Source organism: Podarcis pityusensis (genome assembly GCF_964106645.2).
Source record: "Podarcis pityusensis genome assembly, chromosome: 8".
NCBI classification, from domain to species: Eukaryota; Metazoa; Chordata; class Lepidosauria; order Squamata; family Lacertidae; genus Podarcis; species Podarcis pityusensis.
Window position 1 is genome coordinate 34,505,947 of NC_138033.1, and position 19,289 is coordinate 34,525,235.

Here is a 19,289-nt window from a genome sequence, read left to right on the forward strand (position 1 = left end):
CTGCTCCCTTTGACTTCCTCCATCTTTTGCCCATGGATTCTATAAGACCTTCTGGATGAGATGGGCAAGAGTGAGATCTGCCATGACCCCTCATCTGGCCTCCATCCCTCTTGGCTTTGGCACAAACAGGGCCCATTGTTCTCACCCTTAGAATGTTGACAGCCAAGAACTTCTGGTGTGAAGGGAAAGAGTTATAGCTGCTTGCCATTCCAGGCCTGTTTTTAATCTTCCTCCAGCAATATTTGTATTCTGCAGCAGACTGAGCCGATGGATTGAGAGTCGGGCAGAAAAGCTCGCAGAGCTGGCAATTTGCAGCTCTTCCCCCCCTAGAGCGGAGCAAACTCTGGCGTGGAAAAGTCAAAGGAAAATTAAAACAAAATTGCCATCAGCTGCCAGATTGCTCCATGTTCCTGCCCGGGAGGTGGTGGAAGGATGAGCCTGGCTGTAGGATCAGACCAAAGGGCTTGCTGCTAGGCCAGCATCATTCTTCAGTGTCATTGGCCATTAGTATCATGGGCCCAGCGCTGTGGAATACTCTGCCAATAGAGGTTCAGCAGTCGCCTTCTGTGCCAACTTTTAAATGAAAACTTTTCTATTCCACCAGGCATTTCGGAATGCACTCCTCCACGATGGTTAATTCATGGCAGTTTTTAGCTTTATAGTTTTATGTTTTTATTGCTGTAAATTGCTTTGATTTTATATTTTTATAAAATGATACCGCAGTGTACATTTTAAAATAAATAAGTGATAAATAAATCCTGTTTCCACAGTGACTAACCAGATGCCCCTCGGAAGCTGACAGGCAGTCCGTGGGGAAAAGGGCTCTTGTTCCCCATTCATCCATAGCAACTGGCCTTGAGAGGCATGGCTCTCTGCTCTTAGAGGCTGGAGGCAGATACCATGACTTGGATTTGCCTGATCCTCCTTTAGGCCAAAGCCCCACAATATGGCCAACACCACACTGTGTGGGAGCAACTCCCACAGTCTAATTGGGTGCTGTGTGAAGAAGCGTCCTTCAAACCCCCCCCCCCCACTGAGTTCCTGTGCTATTATGAGAATGTTGGGGGCCAGAGAACTTCCATCTCTCCACTTCCTCTATGCCATTCACAATTTTACACCCCTCTATCATGTGTGTGCACCCCATTTCATATTACTTTTTACAAACTAAGATGTTCCAAACTTCACGTTGCATGTTTTTATATAGGAAGGCAGGATATATATATATGTTTTTTAAAAAAAACAGCAACCCACAACATTTGTTAAAAACAAAATAGGTACGAACAAGAAACATTTCTGCGTAAAGGTTATCCCTAGAAACCTATTCCCAAAGACGATGCATTCTAGTTCTGTTTGACTTTGTTTATACTGGAGGAAATGGGGTGATAAACTTGCATGGAGGACACTCTGCCTGCCACCCTGGCCTGCCCCAACACAGCAAAGGAGAAGAAAACAGCCCTTTCCACAGGGACCCTTTGGGGCATCTTTCAGTGGCAGACATTTGAAAACCTTCAGGGTGAAAAACAAAACAGAATGAAGATGTTGCGAGGAATTTGGGCTTTAATCAAAGCTTGCCACCGCTGTCCAGTTCTTGTCCTTCAGCTCAGGCTTATAGAGTGCTTTGTGGGGGTGACTCCTCCCAAGTCAAGGAGAAAGGGCTGTAGCAGCCAAAGAGTTTGCACCAAAACCCCTCCATCAGAGACTTGCCACAGGACAGGAGGTGGGAGAGAGGCATTCCTCTTCTTTCTCCAAATGCATGGCCAGAATTGAGGACCTGAAACTACAGAGCTGCAAGTGGGCTCTGTGCAGCTTCACAAATCATTTAGAAACAGACCTAAACACATGTCCAAATAATTTAGAAATACATGTAAATTTAAATATATCCCCTTTCTGACCATTTTAAAATTAAAAACCTGGATTACAAGATTACAATTAAAATCCTTAAGAATAACAAGGAACTGTTTATGTTGTATCCATAAGAGCTCCTTGAATTTCAAACTCCATTTTAACAAATGAAATTAAAAGAGGGGGGAAAAATGATTGTAATTCAAATAATGATACCTTTTTTTCCCAAGTGTGGTGCATTTTTTTCCAGTTCTGTCAAGAATCCTTCGAAATGCTTAACTTTTCTTTTGTGCGCAGTTTATAGCAACATTCATGGCAGTTCAGGCAAAGGCAAAGTTAAGCAAAGAATTTCAGATACTGACAACTCAGTTTAAGATCGCAGCACCATGAGAACTGTCCCCCCGCCCTCCAGCAGATGTCCTTTAAGTTATTACCTGGGGGGTGGGGTGGGAATTTGCTTTTGACTTCTCCGAATTCTAGTTTTTGCAAAAAGACTTCCTGGTATTTAATTTATTTTAATCTTGTGTATCCAGTTATTTTATTTTATTTTAGTTCAAATTAACTATTATAAAATTATGCACACGTACATTTTAATTGAATTGAAATGTCCTAAGTGCAATTCACGATATCCTCATGAATAAATAAAACACATTTTCTAGCTCATTTCATGAAAACACGGAGAATAATACTCCAATAATGGTTATGTTTAAAAGGTTACAGTTGTTTAAAACAAGTGAGAAATGCATCATTCCTTGTAAAGGGCTACTGCTGGAAAGAGGGAAATTGAAAAACAACATTTTAACCATTGTGGCCCGAAGAGCACAATTTAATATAAAAATAAAAAGCTCATCATTAGAAGGAAATCCTATGTCTGCTCATTTAAATCTTTGTACTTGTGAACAGCATTCCACTACCCACAGAATGAGAAAGGGCCACTGTCTGTGGGAAGCAAAAGGGAACTGAATGCTGGAGCTAAGCCTTTGGGCATTTCTGCACCGGTGACCAGAAATATGACCCAGGAAAGCCCTTTTTTTGTTCCACTTAAAGCCCAGAGCGAGGAGCAGCATCAGCCGCCGCCCCAGAGCCTGTCCTGCTGCTGGGGAAGCACCTCCAGCAACCACAGACAATGATCCTGGGCTTTATGGGAAGCCACATCGGTTTAGGGCAACCCGGGAAAAGGGGACGTGATACCGAGTGGCATGAATTATGCAGGAGGCCTGATTTAACACGCGCATTATTCCTCCCCGCAAGCCGAGCCCGGCGCACTTTAATGCTGCCTTTGCAGCCTCCCAATTCCCCAGCTCTTCCTGTGATTACTCACAGCAACAAAGCCCGCTCTTATTAGATCTAATTGAAACTTTTGCAGATAGAGCTGATGTGAGTCACCGAGGAAAACACCTGATTAAGCTGCAGGCACCGTCTATTTATATTTGTGCAGTGGTGGCAGAAGCAGCAGCAGCGCGCCATTGGCGGAGGTGTGAGAGGACGGGACACGGTGCCGCGTCTGGTGGCATCCACAAAGCCCAGTTTGGCTCACAAGGACACGGTTTGGCGCAGTGGGGCGTGGTGGGGGTAGGAGAAGGGGGCTTAGTGCTGCCTTTTGGTTGCCACGGATTGAGCGCCCCCTCCCTTCCCTCTCCTCTCACAATGTAAAGATTTTGGAGCCCGTCAGAAAAGAAAATGGCTCATGACAATGAAGGGGGGGGGGCCTTGCTTAACAGCAGCCGGACAAGAGCAAATGTCTGGAAGCCAGTGGCCTGAACTAGCCTGGATCTTCCCCACGCTCAGAAACAGCTGCCTAAAAAAAAGCCACGTCGCCGCCTCCCTTCCCGAGGCATCTTATGTGTCCAGAATTCCATATCACTCCGAAACCTGCTTTCCGTCTCATCAACATTCGTGAGCTGATGGAACTTACCAACTCATTTATATTCTGCTTCCAGTAGAAGCACCCCCGCCCCCCGCAACGCCCCACAAATTGCCAGAGTGACCTAGTATTCTGCTGCGCTTCCTTTGCCAGGCGGTAGGGGGCACTCTGTCTTCACAGAAACGCCCCCCCCCCCCGCCGTGACCCTGGGGGACAATGCACTTTCGCACACTCGAGGGCCCCTTTGGACAAGTCCATGAGACCCACCACAGCTGAGGTAGCTGCCGGCTCCATAAGTCATTCAGCTCACAGGGCCACCAGGCACACAACTGGCCGACGAGGCGCATCTTCTCTGGAAAGGTGGCAATAAGGAAGCAGCCGGTTCTTTGCGCGCCTCAGTGGGGGGGGGGGGCAGCAGATGGGCGGGGAGAGGGCTCAGTTCCACGATGGGCCAGAACGCGGGGGGGGGGCATGGGGACATGAAAGACCCTTTCCCCTGGAAAGAAGAAAATCGGGGTGTTGGGACTGTTGGGGAGACAAAGGGAGCCGCCCTCTGCTCTCGCATGGCCCCCATTTGCGTCAGAAGAAGCCTTCGGGATACAGAAGAGAGGGGTACCCCGGTAATGAAGGGGCTGGAGCGGTCAGCTCTCCTCCCCAACAAAGGAGGATCCTGGGGAGGGAAACGGGGAAGGCGCCAGTCGATGGGGCTTGATCGCCAGCCTCGAAAGGCTTCCCAAAGGGTTGGTTCGCCACCCCGGCCCCCTCCACGTCTCCAGAGGCTGCCCCCACGTTCCCAAAGGGAAGAGGAGGCCGCTGCCTGGAAGCGAAGACTCCCGGCCTTCTTCTCCTCTGGCCCGCCCCAAGAAAGCCCGCTCGCCTAAGCAGAGCGACCAAGACGTCCCTTCCTCTGACTTCTTAGCGGAAAAAAGCTGGACAGAGTTCCCTTAGTCCCCCCATCTCTTGCAAAGGGCTTCTTTTTTCACGCAAGGAGAGGGGCCTCGTCTTCTTCGCGGGGAGTGGAGAAAGCAACCGGCGTTGTGGGGCTCAGCACCTTCCACTCCCCGCCACTAGCAAGCCCCATCCCGGCAGAGACAACTCTAGAAAGTGACTCTGCCGAAGAGCCGCATCGGGGCGCGCTGCTGGTTCCCCCAAAAGAGGGTCCCTTCAGCGCAGCTTTCCGGCAGCTTAGAGAAAAACCCAAGCAAAAAAAAAGACAACCCCCCGCCCCCCCAGCACCAGCAACCCTGGTCGAGTCGTGCCTTTCGCACGAAATACCATTTCAGGGCTAAACAAAAGTTGTCTTAAAACGACCTTTGACAGCACAGAAAAGAGAGGAAAAGGGCTCCCTGGGTGGCCTCGAAAGACTGAAAGGCGGCGGGGCGGGGGTGCAGACTGAAGGACGGAGAAAGCAGCAGGGCCTGAGGCTGGCTTGAGGTGGGCGAGGGAGGGGCTTCCTGCCCCTTACCGGCTTCTCTCGTGCTAATTCACAGCCGACTTTGCGGACTGCGGGTCCTCTGGTTCCCCTCTCGGATTCTGCATTTTCAATATGTGAATAGCGGGGAGGAGGAGGAAGGCCATGCGACTGACTAACTCCAAAAAGACTTACCATCTTCCCCCAGTGATGCGCCTTAAACTCTTCCCCACTTGGGCTATCAGATTCCACCGCAAACTCTCCCTGACCTGGAGATACAGCAGCGAAACAAACACTTTGAATGAGTCTCCTTGACTTTTCTGGGGTTTTCTTTTCTTTCTTTTAAGTTGCATTTTCATTTCCGCCTGGGCATTTGCATTATCAAAAGGAAGACAAAAGCAATCCAGAGAGGGAAGCAGATTTCCAATGCATGTTCTCTCCTTTACTCTGAAATGTGTTCATTTGCATCAAGCGCGAGCAGGCGGATTATGCCAGAAAGTGACCCCGGCAGCGGCGTCACCAGGAGACAATGGCGAATTTTGGAGCTGCGTGTGGCGCAGCAGAATTCAGGGGAACCAGTAGACAGATGGCCTAGGCTGGGGAGTAGGGGGTCTGTCTGCTTCCCTCCCCGCCCTCTGGGTCGCCCTTTCATTTCAGTGAGGCTCAGGCAAGGAGAACTTTCTCTTGGATCGGCCTCAGACCACTGAGGGCTCCTCGTTTTACAAGCGCCACCTTGAAGAAATGAGCGGATAAGGTGGCATAGAAGCGCATTCAGACGGCTGCGCTCCTACTTACGCTTCTCTGTGCCCATGCCTCACTGAGCTCACGCAGGCATCTATAGCATTGTCCTAAATAAAATGAGCTAACCGCCAATTTGAAAGTTCACCACCCAGTTTCAATTAGTTCACTGTATAATCTAAGAACTTTTTTCAAAGGCTGTTGTCTTAAAAGTGTTTGCTAGATTGTTTTTACTTGGTGAATTATTGCCCTGCGGGGATTCCAAATTGGTCCAGGCTCCTACATAACAAAAGATTCGGCCAGTGGGGGCAGGATTTCTCGCCCCCCGCGGCAGCCGCTGAAAAGGGAGAGTTCAAAACCCTCCAGAAAGAAAGAACTTTTCCGCAATGACCACAAAGCTGGACCGAGAGGTCCCAGCAGGAAAACAAAACAAAACAAAAAATGTCGCCTCGCATTCCACTGACTTTTTCGCAACCTCGTTGGCAAGCCTGAACTGAACTAGCCTTCCCCGGCCGGCTTCGTCCCGACAACCTCCTAATCTACTGGGAAGGGCTCTCTGCACCCGGGAGGAGCGCCTCGCTGCCACCCCGAAGCGCTTCGAGGACGGAGAAGGGGCCTCCGTGGGGAAGCGGAGACCAGGCAGGCAGGTGAGCGGCCCTGACCCGGCCAGCGAGCGCCTGTGTACGGTCCGGCTCTGCTCGCCCGAGCGGGACCGGCTAGAGATGCCCGCAGCCCATGGCTGCCTCCCAGGGAAGTTGAGGAACCCTCGGGGGCATTCAAAGAGCAGCGGGCCCTTTCTTCAGCAACCCTGGTGGACCGGAGAATACCGTTTTCTGGGGAAACCGAGAGAGCCAAACGCACGGCCCGACTGAGGTCGCCGCCGCTTCCTGTAGGCCTGAGGGGGCCGGCGCTGGGTCTCAGCGGGGGCACTGGAGAATTTTTTCACCGTTGGAGGGACATTTAAGGCAGTGGGGGCGGGGGGGGGGCAGGAAAGAAAACCTCTGGGGCTGCGGGAAGCGAGAGCCGTCTCAGGGGCCCCTGCGCCTTAATCCTGCCCGAGTCCAGAGTCTCCATCGCCGCCTTGGAAGCTGCCTCGCGCCCTGTCCTGCCCTGCCCTACCTTCCTCCTCCTCTTTCCCGGCGCTTATGGGGACAAAAAAGAAAAAGACACGAGGCGGGTTCCTGGATAAATGTTTTATGCGAGTAATAAAATATTGGCTGTAACATAAATAAAAACGGAGCAGGATGATACAGAGGCAGACCCGGCCCAACAGACGGGCCCCGGCTCCGGGGCGGGCCTGGCGTGCGAGCAAAGGGAAGTCACAACGGGCCAGGGCGGGAGTCGGGTGCTGGCAGTTCGGACCCGGTCCCTCAACCTCCGCGCCTGCCGGATTCAAGGGGCAAAGTGGAAGCGAGCGCCGGGTCCCTTGTGGGTCGCTTTGGGGAGCCCAGGCGGCCTCTCCCAGACACCGCCCGGCTGGCAATAGAGGTTGCGCCCCTCCGCCCCCGCCCCCCGCAAGAAGAAACCGCATCCAGCTCAAACCTTGGGCCTCTCGCGTCTCTCCCGCCGGCCATAAGGCTGCTGCTGTTGCTGTTGCTGCTCCAGGTTCGGTCGGTGGAGTTTCAAATAAATACAGAGACTTTAAATTAGAAAGAGAGTCGGTCGCCAGCAGGCGTAGGAATAAATTAACGCGCCTCTGCGCGCTCTGCTGCCGCTTGCCCGGTCCGGCGTCGTCGTCGTCGGGCGGGGCGGCTCGGCCATCTGTCTGTCCTAGGGCCGCGCCGGGGGCTCTCTCGGCCGGCCCCCGAGGGCGCAGTCCGTTGGCCCTGCGGGCAGGTCCCGCAGCCAGTCCCAGGCAGGCCAGTCCAGTCCTCGGGAGCCGTCCCCGCCCGGGCCGAGTCATTGCCCGGGGCTCTGGAGCGTGTGCGGGTGCTGATGGTGGTGCTGGAGCGTCGGCGAGGCGTCGGCGCCCTGCGCGTAAAGGTCCTGGTCCATGGCGGGCGCGTGCGGTGCGGCGACGGGCGTCATGCGCTTCTCCTTCTGCCGCCGGTTGCAGAACCAGACGCGTACCACCTCCTTCTCCAGCTGGAGCGTGTCGGCCAGCGAGGTGATCTCGTGAGCCGAGGGCTTGGGGCATTTGAGGAAGTGGCTCTCGAGCGCGCCCTTGACGCCCACCTCGATGGAGGTGCGCTTCTTGCGCTTGCGGCCCTGCGCCGCGATCTTGTCCAGGCTGGCCGGGCTGCCCGTGCTGGAGTCGGTCTCCTCCAGCCACTTGTTGAGCAGCGGCTTCAGCTTGCACATGTTCTTGAAGCTCAGCTGCAGCGCCTCGAAGCGGCAGATGGTCGTCTGCGAGAAGACGTTGCCGTACAGGGTGCCCAGCGCCAGCCCCACGTCGGCCTGCGTGAAGCCCAGCTTGATGCGCCGCTGCTTAAACTGCTTGGCGAACTGCTCCAGGTCGTCCGAGCTGGGCGCCTCCTCGTCCGACGCCGCCGACCCCGGCTCGTGGCCCCCCGCGTGGCCCAGGTGCGGCGGGGAGCCCTCCAGGTGCGCCGCCTCCGCCTCCTCGTGCTGGTGCGGATGGTGCTGGTGGTGACCGCCGTGGGGCGCGTGGCCATGGGGCAGGTGCAAGGCAGGTGCCTGCGGGCCCAGCATCCCGTTCAGCCCCGGGTAGGCCGCCTGAGAGTAGAGCAGCGCCTGGTGCCCGCCGGCGGCCGTCGGGGACATGGCCGAGGGGCAACCGCCCAGGTGATGCGCGGGAGCCCCCTGCCCCCAGTGCGCTCCGCCGCCGCCTCCTCCGCCGCCCGCTTGCTGGTGCACCAGGTGTGAGCGCGAGTGGAAGCCGTCGAGGTCTCCTCGCGGGCCCGCGCCGCCCCCTTTGGCGTGCTCCAGGTGGGTCCCCCCGCCGCCGCCGCCGCCCCAGTCTCCAGTGGCGCCTGGCAGCCACTGATGGTGCGGGAGGCTGCCGATAGGGTGCCCCGGCGTGGCGGCCAGGCCCTGTAGGTACTCGTGGTGCATCATCTTCTGCACCTCGCGGTACGTGGGGCCCTGGTGAAGGCGCTCGGCGTCCGGCGTGGGCACAGCCAGGAGGGGGCTGCCGCGCGGCAGGTATTGCGCCGTGGTGGTGGCCATGGCGGCAGCTGCTTCCGCGTGGGGTCGGGTCGTCGGCTGGCCCGCGCAGCGCGCCTCTCACTGGGGCCCCCTCGGCGGGGGGACGCGCTTTAGAGTCCCGGCTCGGCCCCACGCGCGGCCACTCCCCCACGCGCGCCCCATTGGCTCCGCCACCCGCGACTGGCAGCCCGCACCGCACCTCCATAGGGCGCCCCCGGCGAAGGGAGACGCCCCCGCCCCGTCTGCCGGCGCCGGCCGTGATTGGAGCGGGAAGGCGCGCCGGGCGCGCCGCTCGGCCACTCAGCGCGTGGGGGGAGCGGCGCGGCCGCGGAGGCGGCAGCACCTGCTGGACGGGACGGGACGCGACGCGAGAGCCAGCCAGCCAGTCAGCGCGGGGTCGCCGGCGCCCTAGCAATCGCGCCGCTTCTGCGGAGCCTCCCGGAGCTCGGGCGCCGGTTCCCCCTGCTCCGCCGCTGCCCCGGTGAGTCTGCCGGCTGGGGTTGGCACTAGGGTCTTTTTTTTTGGGGGGGGGGGAGAGACACACTCCTGTCCCTCCAGACGGGTCCTATCTCAGACTCGGGGCGGGGGGTTTCCTCGCGTCGTTGCCCAGCTTCTCTCTCCTTTTCGGGCCTGAGGGTCTCGCGTGGAGGAAGGGGGGAGAGAATTTCGGGGGTGAAGAAGAGTTCGGCCCGCTTTTGTGACGGCCCCATAACAACTGTAGGGCCCACGATTTGGCAAAACTGCCGGGCGGAGCGGGGTGTACCTTCCTCTCCAATTTGGAGGGAACGTGCCTGCGAGAGGCCGAGAGGGCGCCTCTGCTCCGGAGCGAGGCCGAAGGGGAGCAAGCCGGCCCTTCTCCTCGCCCAAAGCTCTCGATGTCCTTTTCTCAGGCATGTTTGGTTCTCCGGGAATTGTCTCCGCAGTGGGATCTGGATGGGATCTGGAGAGGGAGCGCCCTGAGGCCACAGCGCTGGGTGAGTGCCTAGTTTCGCCCCCTTGCCCGCATTCCTGATGCTGATGTCTGTTTCCACAGCTCTGCCGCGCACGGCTTCCTCTGAGAAGCAGAAGGAGTTTGAGCTTCCCAGAGCGGGTTTGGCCCTTACTCTCCAAAGCTTGCTGACAGAAGCGTAAATCCTAGGCACTAGCAACCAATGGATTCAAATGACAAGAAAGGAGATTCCGACTTAACATTAGGAAGAACTTTCTGACGGCAAGAGATGCTCGGCAGAGGAACGGGCTCCTTCGGAAGGTGGTGGACTCTCCTTCATTGGAGGTTTGTAAGCAGAGGTCGGGTGGCCATCTCTCATAGAATCATTAGTTGCGATTCCTGCATTGCGGGGGGTTGGACTAGATGACCCTTGCGGTCCCTTCCAACTCTACAATTCTCTCTCCTGTCACTTGTTTCTAGAAAGGGCTGCCATAGTTGTCTGATGGTTCTGGGTTGGAGAAGATGGGATAAGGGGCTCGTGTGTTGCTGAGGTTCCCTTCCTCCCCCAACTCCCTTTGCAGAATGGGGGACGCCGTGGGGATGAGAGGATCCTCCCAGCTGCTTTTATGAGGGTGTGCTGGGCTTCTGAGCCACTCCAGGTGCGCCCTCCGCATGCTGAGCGGGGCAGAGACTCACCTTGGACCACGTTTATGGAGCTCAGCCCTTCCTTCGCATCACTGCCATGCAGGAAGCTGGAAGGAGCACAAACGTTTCAGGTTTTATTCCACCCCCTCGTGAAGGCTTCGCTTTCCAGTGCCCACCTGCCAGATCCGGGTTCAGGACTCCGGGCTCCTCCGGCCGTTTTCCATTGGGAACTTTATTTAGGAGTTGGCCCTGGAAGAGGGGAGAGGGGCGCTCCTGCCTGCAGGGCACACATTGGGTCTTCCCAGCACGGAACGGGCAGCGCCGGGAGAACTGAGTTCCAGCATCAAGGTGGCCCCCATCTAAAAACCGGGCAGTGTTGTGTAACGGGTAGTGTCGGACTAGGACCTGGAAGAAACCAGGGTTAAAATTCCTACTGGGCTATGAGGCTCACTAGGTGTCCTTGGCGGACCAGTCGCCACCTCTCAGCCTAACCTACCTCACAGGGTTGTTGTTTTGGGGGATAAATGAGATGGGGGGGGGGAAATGTGTTTGCCACCTTGAATTCCTTGGAGAGAGAAAAATGTGGGATGTAAATGTAATAATAATAATAAAAAAATTAAAAGGGATTTTTTCCCTTCCCTGGCCACCCTTTCCTCAAGCAGTTTAGAGCAGCGCGCAGTCACCCCCCTCCCCTACAACTTTCACACTCTCCCCAGACGGCAGCAGCAGGACACAGGCGGAAATGCTTGTTGGGCAAAACTAGGCCAAGCGGTTGGAGAGGTGGGGGCGGGTGGGGGCTCCCATCATCTCAGAGTTGGGGGTCTAACTTGTTTTGGTTTCTTGCTCACAAGGAGGGTGGGATGAGATGCCCCCCCGCGCCTTATCTTTGGCCCTTGTGCCCCAATCCCTCCGCAGCCTACAGCCACGTCAGGATGTGTTTATTGACCTTATGCAAATCGTGTTTGTGCTGCTTCTCAGCGGGAACGGATGCGATGGAACCACCCTATCACCTTAGGAGCCACCAAGGCCAATGACTCACAGACTGTCCATCCTCACGGGCACAGGATGGCACGTGAGTCACTGGTGAGTTAATGAGCGGTTGTATGAATGAGACCTTCATTCTCTGGGTCACCAGCTTAGCTTCCTGCCAGCTTCGGAGTGAAAAGAGCCCCCCTCCCGCGTTAATAAAGAGCAATATTTGTTTATATATGCATTGGTGAATAACCTGTTTTCCTTCGAGAAGCTGAAGTCGTTGCATGTGCTCCTCCTTTTCCCTTTTCATCCTCCCAGCAACCCTGCGGGGTAGGTTAAGCTGAAAGCTAGTGGCTGGCCAAAATACTTCACGGCTGCTGGGCTGGGGGGCACCACTCGCCCGCTCCCCCGGTTCCGATGCCTCCCAGTCCCAGACTTTACAATCGTGCAGACTGCCCACGCACGGCTAGGGCAAAGATTCTGTGCTGGGATTCCTGCATAGCAGGGGGCTGGACAAGACGGCCCTCTGAGTTCCTTCCAACTTTCTCTTTCTGTAGCTGTTTCCACGCCGGTGAAGAGGCAGAGGGCGATTGCTTGAGAGAGCCTCACGGAGGTCGGGGGCAGAAACCACAGGGGTGGTGCTCAGCTCCTCTCCAACGCGGCTTCCAGCGACAAGGAGGGCAGCTGAGCTCGACCCCCGCCATGTTGGTCAGTTGGGGTCGGGTCGGGGGCTTTAGCAGGCCTGCCTGCTGCGGCGGCTCCTAGGGCTTCAGCGCCAATCCTGCCGCCGCACTAGCCTGAGAATCTCCCCGGAGCGTCGCTCGCGCCGAGTCGCCTGGAAGGAGCGCCCGCGGGCGTCCCTTTCCGCCGCTCCGGAGCGTTTCCGGCAGCGCCGGCTCCGGTTCGATGCCAGATCTGCAGCCCGAAGGAAGAAGGCAAGGCGAACAAGAGGAGTGGACTCGAGCCATGAAGCTCACTCCCTCTCGGTCTTAGCCTACCTCGCAGGTTTCTTCTGCGGATAAAATGTGGCCTGCGGAGGGGACAGGACAGCCAAGCGGCTTCTTCGCGCCAGCCTTCGCCTCTGGGCAAGGGCGCGAGGGGAGCGTTTGTCTCGCTCTGAAGAAGAAAATTCTCGCGGAGGTTAAAAGCAGGAGCACAAGCGCCAGTCAGCCCGCCTTCGGGGAGGCAACTCCAGGCGGGCCGCGCTCGGCGGCTGCGGACAGGGCCTGGGGTGGCTCTCGGTTGTGCAGTGGTTGGCTAGTGGGCACTCTACACATGCTCAGAGGCTCTTTTGATCACTACTGGGACGCGAGTGCCGAAGAAGCGGCTTCTGTGTGTGTGGCGTGGGGGCTCAGGAATATAGCCTCTAAAGTGGAAGGAGGGAAAAGGCACGAGCAACCCGAAAGGTTTGGGGGGGGGGGCGAGATCTGTCATTGCTTCCTGCAGGAGAGGCAAGAAGCAGGTTAGGCTGAGAGGCAGCATTGCTCAACAGCAAAACGAGCCTGGCTGCCGAGAGAGCGAGGCGAGCCTGGAGTGGAGGTTTGCGCCGCAGCCTTGTGAGCTGTCTTCAGTTCTGGGCACTCAGGCGAAGCTCCTGCCCTCGAGATGCTTTGACGCAAAGCATTTGTCTTTTGCACTTGGTTTAGGCCGATGAACAGATCTTGGGGTGCTTGCGGGAAACAAAGCAAAGATCCCACAAGCCAGGAATGGACTTTGGGATTTATTTATTTTCAAGGAAGTGCCCTGGACATCCCTGTAAACTCCTTCCTGAGATAGTCCTGGGATGGGTCTGGCAGTGCCCTTTTGTGTCCTTCCAGAAGTTGGTGCTGACGACCCGCTGCTCTGGCTTTGGCTGCTCTTGTCCCCAGGTGTTTTTGTTTTGTTTTACAAAAATATCTCCATGTGAACCCACTGCGGTGGGGAGGTCCTTTGGAGAACTGGGCTGAGCAATAGCTGGCTCTAGCTTTGTGTGTGCGTGTCCCCCTTGCTTTTCAAAATGGTTCAATTTCTGGGACGTTTTTTAGTATAGCTTTCAGAATTGGTGATTTTGCTGCTTCTGGCTTTGCATTGTTGTTTCCCTCTGAGCTGCCTAGTATCTGTCTGCAAAGAAAGATGGGGTATAAATGTTAATTTAAGTAAAGAGTTCTGGGAGAGAGGAGAGGGGAAAGAGAGAAGGGGGTCTGCTAGAATGCAAAATGGTGGAGAATCTTTGAGGAAGTGGGAGAATGGCAGACTTTTTAAAAGGACTACATAAGCACACAAGGGCTCCCCTTTTATTAAACCATTTAAAAAGGGTTTAATAAAAGTTCAGAACCTGCATAGATCACCTGGAGGGTGAGAAGGGTGAAGAGTGGTGTCTCATCATCCATGATGTCCATGATGGGCTATCAGATGCCAAGGTCTGTCACACAAAGGTGTCCTCCCTCAGCAAAGGAGCCCTGAGCATGAGGTGTAAAATGCAAGGGAAAGGGGGGGTATTGTTCTTGTTTGTTACTGTGTTGTGCATTTAAGTGTTTCTATATTGTAAACCACCCTGCGATCTTCAGGTGAAGGGCAGTATTTATATATATTTTTAAAGTCTAGGCCGCCTCTGATGAAGTCTGGTTGCCTTATGCAGCTTGCTCCAAATCCTTCAGGCACATTTCATTGGCTTAAAAGATCTAAGTTGGCGGCTGTTGCTTGCTCGGGAGTAAAGCACTCACCTATGCTTGCTTCAAATTGCACTTCACTCACCTTCCACTGCCCAACCATTCTGAACATGGATAATTGGTTTGTCCATACATGCCACTGTGGAATTGGTGCTTTTCATGATCATCTTACCAGCTGGATTCATGCAAGGATGTGTGTGTGTGTGTGTGTGTGTGCCACAGTAACAATTCACACAATCCTCCCTCTTTTATTCCTCCTAGGAAGCACAACTCAGATTTGTTGGGGGAACGGCAACAACTTCTTTGTCTTGCTCCTCACAGGGCCGTTGTGTGGAAGCTGAGTCAGGAGCACGATGAGCTGGGGGCTCAGGTGAACATCTCAGATCAACCACAAACTCCTTCTGTGGCTTTGCGGGTAGTTTTCCCTTTGTACAGGTATGTGCAGACTCTCTCAAGAAGCCAAGCAGGCATCAAGCTGAGCAAACATTTGACCAAGCCAGGCTCATGGAGCTGGGATATCACACCTTCCTGTCTCAGAGGCTGCAGCTCTGTTGTTGTTTTAAATTGTTTGCTGTATATAAGGACACCCAATTGTTGGATGGATTTAGATGAGTAGGAGAGGATATTTTATTTAGTAATCATACTTCCTCTTTCTCGCTCGTGTGAGAATACAAATATCTATTTCAGCAGAGTTAAAAATCACCATCCATGTGCAGCTTACCTCTGGATGCTATTAGGACAAGGTTGCATAACCTTCTGGAACAATTGTGATATCCAAGGATGCTTTAGGCAGACTTGGATTATCTTCTCCCTGTTTTATGTTTAACAAAAATGTCACTCTCGGACCGTTTAGTAAACAAAGTTTACTCACATCAAAGGTCTTGCCAGGATCCAACAGATGAAAACCAGGCAAGAAACAATCCTTAAAATGTTACAGATATCCACAGTCCAGTTCAAAATAGAGATTGCTGTCTGGAGGAAAACAAAGAGAAGTCTTCCCCCATTGCAGGCAGGAAAAGAGTAAGTGCAGGAAGGAAGAGATAGGGATTAATGCATTTTCTTTTTCCCGCCACCAGGTTTGCAGGTGTGACATCATAGAGTCCCCTCTATGTGTGGTCCCCTCCATGGTGCCATTGCCTCTGTTAGTGACCGTCTAGCCATCATGTATTTCTGATTTTGGCTGCACACCCTCCCACACCAATACCATTGTTCTCTGGGAAGCTCCCACCCAAAATGATAAAACGCAATTTTTAAAAAATGATATATTAAGATAATCCTGCAGCCTATTTTTCAGTTCTGCTTGAGTGACCCGTACCTTTCAGGCTGTGGTCCCACATGGGGGGCCCTTAAGTACTGCAGGCCCACATGGCTTGGATCGTTGGGCACAATATATGGGGCTGAGAGGGAATAGAAACAGGGGATCCATCCTTGGGAGGGACCACCAAGGTGTTACCTTCACTCCCTGCTATGCTCCAGCAGCTGCATGGTTAAAAATGTTGATCCGTAGAGCAAGACTTGCGGGTTCCTCCAATCCCCTCATTTATTGATTTACTTACTGCATTTCTATCCCACCTCCCCCTGCGCGCACTTGGCTCTGCCCCATCTCATTTAATTCCCACAACAACCCTGTGGTGTTGGTTAGGCTGAGAGGCAGTAACTGGCCCAAAGTCACTCAGTGTTAAGGATTTGCTTCCTAAATGTCCAGCGTTGTTATGTGTTTGGCTGTCAGATCCCTGGGAAATGGGTCTCTGCCTGCAAGAGGTGTCCCACTTGCCTCTACTTTTTAACCCTCTGCTTGTCAATGTGCAAATAAAACACTTGCTTGAAAATTTTCTATTCTGCCAGGCCTATGCAGGCAATTCGGAACACATCCTTCCGCAAAGGTTAACTGAAGTTGGTTCTTAACTCGTTCAACCTTTTTCTGGTTTTTAACCTATGGTTTTTACGGTTTATGGCTGTAAACTGCTTTGAGATAGATAGATAGATAGATGATAGATCAGGGGTTGGCAACGTTTTGGGGGCATGAGCCAGTTCACGATCCTGCAGACACCACGGTGGGCCAGTGTGTGTGTTTGTGCGTGCACACAAACACCATTTCCACTCCTTCCGGTGTGGAGGAGGTGTTCGCAGCTTCCCATTGGCTGCAGGAGCTTCTTGCAGCCAATGGGAAGCTGGCCAGCATTGCAGAAAGTGATCTCTGCTCTGCTCTGCGCCAGTTTAGCACGGCACATGGGAGCCAACCGAGTGGGCAGCAGGGGTCCATGGGCCGGTTAAATGATCCCCATGGGCCGCTTCCGGGTCTTAGATTGCCTATGCCTGTGATAGATAGATAGATAGATAGATAGATAGATAGATAGATAGATATGACATAGCAGTATATCAATTTTTTAAAATAAAAATAAATAAATAAATAAATAAATTAATAAATTGGTAGAAAGAGACAATTAAGTCACCAGGTGCCTTTGCATCCTCTTCATACAGTAGACCCTCAGGTTATGTTACTCTCGAGTAACGTAAACTTTGGTTTGCGAAAGCGGCAAACCTGGAAGTATTTTTCCAGGTTTCACCACTCGCGCATGCACAGAAGTGCTCTATCATGCCATGCGTGTGCGCAGAAGCGGTGCCTCTGTATACAGATTTTTCAGGGTGCGCACGGACCCCCAGAATGAATTAAATTTGTATCCAGAGGGTCCACTGTATTTGGAGAGCACCTAACTGGATTCCACGTGGCTTAACTTAATATGCACTTTGAAGGAATACGTGAAGGGAAACAAGAGGAGATTTCCCACTACAGATATGTGAATCTCAGTGCACACAGTGAAAAACAGTCACCCTTAGACACACACACAAACACACATCCCACCCCCCACCTCATTTTGTGACGTGGCGGTTAATCACTTATGGGATGGAAAAGTTGCGTCTGAGGCATCTGTCAGTGGCTTCTCGGAGGGTGTTGCCAGCGCTGTTTCCACGCCAGGATCCCAGCAGTTTCCCTCTGCTTCGTTCTGCCTCTGAGATGTGCGTGTTGCAAGGGCCTCCTTGGCAGAGGCCCAGGACTTCTCAAACCCGTCTTGCTGGAGCCGAGATCTGCTCCGCAACTCGTCTTTCTCATCCTGTGTTTCGCCAACAAACTCCCACTGCTGTCAAAGAGGCCCCGAGGAGGAACTGGCTTCTCTTCCAGCCTGAACTCGCCCGTGGTGCTGGTGGTGGAGGAGATGGTGCTGGTGATGATGCGCTACTTGGCTGCTCTTGCTGCAGCTCTTGAGCTTTTCATCCTCCTGGTGGCGGTGGCTGCCTGAGAGCCGTTTCCAGAGCTCAGTGGTGGCCTGGGAAAGTGGCGAGAGGTCTACAGGTATGGGTGGCTCTGCTCTGCCTCTACAGTTGGAAGCAGCAATGCTTCGGAATGCCAGCTTCTGTAAACCACAGGACAGAAGAGTGTTGCTCTTGGGCCTGAATCCTGCTCACGGGTTTCCTTTTTGGGGGTATCTGGTTGGCCACTGTGAGAACAGGATGCTGGACTAGATGGGCCATTCGCCTGGTCCAGCAGGATCTTCTTGTGTTCTCATGATGGGAAGATGGGCCACTGCCCCCCCCTCTCCTTGCCTCTGGTCACTGGGAAGACACAAGGCCACTGAGCGATGTCAACATGACACTCCTGTTCCCCTCCTCTCCCATGTCCCCTGGATTCTGAGGAGAGGCCATCATGGGCTAGTAGTTATTTGGAAAGCTGTAGGAGTGGTGGTATTCTTCTAGGCCAGAGGTGGAGAACCTGAGGTCCTCCGGACATTACAAGACTGCAACTCCCATGACCCCTGAGGAATGCTGGCTGGGGCAACCTCATGGAAAAACAATCACTGTGCGAGCCCTGTTACCCCGGTAGTTAACGCAGGAAAAGCTCATAGTTCTTCCTGTCCTCAAGGGATGGAGAGGTGGCATGACTTTGCCTTCATGCTTCATAGAATCATAGAACCTGCAGAGTTTGAAGGGACATGTCGTCCACCCCCTACCATACAGGAATCACAAGTACGATTCTGTGAGAAGTACGTAGGGCTGAACCATTGCCCCTTGCAGGCTGGCTCTGCAAGTATCTGGTGGAGGGTTTGATGTCCTGGCAAAAGTTGGCTCAAGTGGCCTGGTCCATAGTGTAGGGGCTATGGCAGTGGCGGCACTTCTAAAACAAGCTGCCTTCAGTTATTTCTCTGCTCCAGGACCCCTTCTCTGGAAATGCTGATGGAGCTCCCAGGCCCCACCCATCCTGCATTGCTTAACTGAGGTGCTCCCTCCTGCCTGAGTCTCTCCCCTAAAACTGCTGGCAGAGCAACCATCTCTATGAGGCAACATGCGCAATTAATCTGATCTAGGGAGTGGGGGGAATCCTGGCTCTAGGGAGGGTGAAAGCCCAAGGCTGTTGCGGTTCATTCTTTCGCCTGGGAAGCATTGGGGTGGGATCTGAGCAGCACGGAGAGGCTCCCTGTCTCGCTTACGATGTTATCATACCCACATCTACTTGCACTTGTGAAAGCCTGCCATCCTGCTTCACTTGCAACAGGAGCAACACCCCAGAGTTTCCTGTTAAATTCTTGCAACTTTTCAAACCGGAAGTGAAAAGTTTTTCCTTTTTTTAAAAAGAAGCTTTATTGTGTTGTTTTGAACTTTTTTAAAAAAATGTTTTAAATATGTTTTTATTTTAATTGATTTTTTTAAAAATTCACAGACATGTTTGCCACCCTGGGCTCCTTTGAGCACAAGGTGGGATATAAATTTAATAAAAAGAAATAAATAAATGTTCTGGTGTATTTTTTGTCCCACTTTTGTGGGGTACTGTGCAAAAGGGCCTCTCCAGATGGCAATTGTGGGGAAGCATTGCAGAACAACTAAGAAAGCAGAATGAGGTGTGGGTGGCCCAGTATAAATCCAACATTAATGCACCATTATTGACTCATAGAATCATAGAGAATTGTAGAGTTGGAAGGAACCCTGAGGGCCATCTAGTCCATCCCCCTGCAATGCAGGAATCACGACTAAAGCATCCATGACAGACGGCCATCCAAGCTCTGTTTAAAAACCTCCAATAAAGGAGAGTTAATCACTTTCCAAGGGAGTCCGTTCCACTGTCAAACAACACTTAACCAA

General features: G+C 53.5%; 1 protein-coding gene and 1 long non-coding RNA gene across 5 annotated transcripts; one reads left to right on the plus strand and one right to left on the minus strand.

The window, feature by feature from the left end:
• Nucleotides 1-429: 429 nt before the first annotated feature.
• On the minus strand, nucleotides 430-9,051 carry POU3F1 (POU class 3 homeobox 1). 3 transcript variants are annotated; one of them, XM_081018328.1, is made up of 4 exons: nucleotides 7,398-9,051; nucleotides 5,313-5,386; nucleotides 2,059-2,276; nucleotides 430-1,506 (listed from the first exon to the last, which is right to left on the minus strand). In XM_081018328.1, the coding sequence occupies exon 1, from the start codon at nucleotides 8,982-8,984 to the stop codon at nucleotides 7,755-7,757; it is 1,230 nt and encodes a 409-aa protein (XP_080874454.1). In that variant the 5' UTR covers nucleotides 8,985-9,051; the 3' UTR covers nucleotides 430-1,506; nucleotides 2,059-2,276; nucleotides 5,313-5,386; nucleotides 7,398-7,754. The 3 variants fall into 3 exon arrangements, with proteins under 3 accessions (XP_080874454.1, XP_080874452.1, XP_080874453.1); XM_081018326.1 differs by having other exon boundaries at nucleotides 430-2,276; XM_081018327.1 differs by lacking the exon at nucleotides 5,313-5,386 and having other exon boundaries at nucleotides 430-2,276.
• A 294-nt stretch (nucleotides 9,052-9,345) lies between these two features.
• Nucleotides 9,346-15,985, plus strand: LOC308483947. 2 transcript variants are annotated; one of them, XR_013989842.1, is made up of 4 exons: nucleotides 9,346-9,444; nucleotides 9,997-10,236; nucleotides 11,515-11,619; nucleotides 14,418-15,985. It is a non-coding gene; the product is annotated as an uncharacterized lncRNA (long non-coding RNA). The 2 variants fall into 2 exon arrangements; XR_013989843.1 differs by lacking the exon at nucleotides 11,515-11,619.
• Nucleotides 15,986-19,289: the final 3,304 nt, after the last annotated feature.

Bases quoted from the DNA above. Each gene is read 5' to 3' on its own strand.
- POU3F1 (XM_081018327.1), bottom strand. From the start codon at position 8,984: ATGGCCACCACCACGGCGCAATACCTGCCGCGCGGCAGCCCCCTCCTG.